Raw genomic sequence first — 872 nt, forward strand, 5'->3', positions numbered from 1 at the left:
TCTAAACAACTGCAAGCATTCATGGATTGATTGGTAGACCTGCGTGCTGTTGTGTTTCGAATCTAATCACTAATCTACGTGTAATGTTCCTGCTGATAGAACCAAGACTGGATGTTGCAGTGTCGATCATTGGATGTGGAGATTACGCTTCCTTGATGGTTCCTCGTGCACAAGCATCCGGTCTGTCCATTTCAACCGATTCCTGTGAATGCTTTCCACCCAGCCTTGTTCAGATTTTGACCCGTCTGGATCCAGTCAACAATGTCCACAAACTCGACAACCAGAAACTTTTGATTCTTGGTGGAGGGTTAGACGCCATGGTTCCTCCATCTGCTAACAAGATGTTTATTGATCGTGTTAGGGAAAGGTATGGTGCTGAGGGCAAGTCGGAGTGGTTTGACGAGCGCATTGATCCTGATGCCGGCCATACTTTTTCTCCGTGGATGATGGTTCAAACGCAGCAATGGCTTTGCAAATATTTGCTATCTCGTTGAGTCTGCCGTCAAGTATAAGTTTGATCCAGCTGCATACTTTTTATAATGAATAAAAGTGCATCGGATGAAATGAGTCATTGTTTGAACTGAGATTGCTCGAATAAGCTATTTGGTAGATTTGTCTCGGCTGATGCAGTTTGAACACGATATTTTTGAATGAATCCAACTACATGACAAGAGTGTTGAATGTATCCTGTTTGACTGCCATTGCTGTTCAAACGGACAGTTTTTTTGGCCAAGACATGGTTTGATACTAAAATCTACTCAAACTGCTGCATGAATACATGAGCACATTCCACCTCGATTAAACTCGTCTGTTAAAACGTAAGCATTCTTTCATATTAAATCGAAATCGACTACCTCATTTTGAAAATGCTG

General features: G+C 42.0%; 1 protein-coding gene across 1 annotated transcript; it reads left to right on the top strand.

Moving 5' to 3' along the window:
• Positions 1–83: 83 nt before the first annotated feature.
• On the top strand, positions 84–494 carry BATDEDRAFT_88363 (uncharacterized protein; the record flags this gene model as incomplete). The annotated part of the gene is made up of 1 exon (XM_006678588.1): positions 84–494. The coding sequence occupies one exon, from the start codon at positions 84–86 to the stop codon at positions 492–494; it is 411 nt and encodes a 136-aa protein (XP_006678651.1).
• Positions 495–872: the final 378 nt, after the last annotated feature.

This window comes from Batrachochytrium dendrobatidis (genome assembly GCF_000203795.2).
Source record: "Batrachochytrium dendrobatidis JAM81 unplaced genomic scaffold BATDEscaffold_5, whole genome shotgun sequence".
In the NCBI taxonomy this organism is placed as follows: Eukaryota; Fungi; Chytridiomycota; class Chytridiomycetes; order Rhizophydiales; genus Batrachochytrium; species Batrachochytrium dendrobatidis.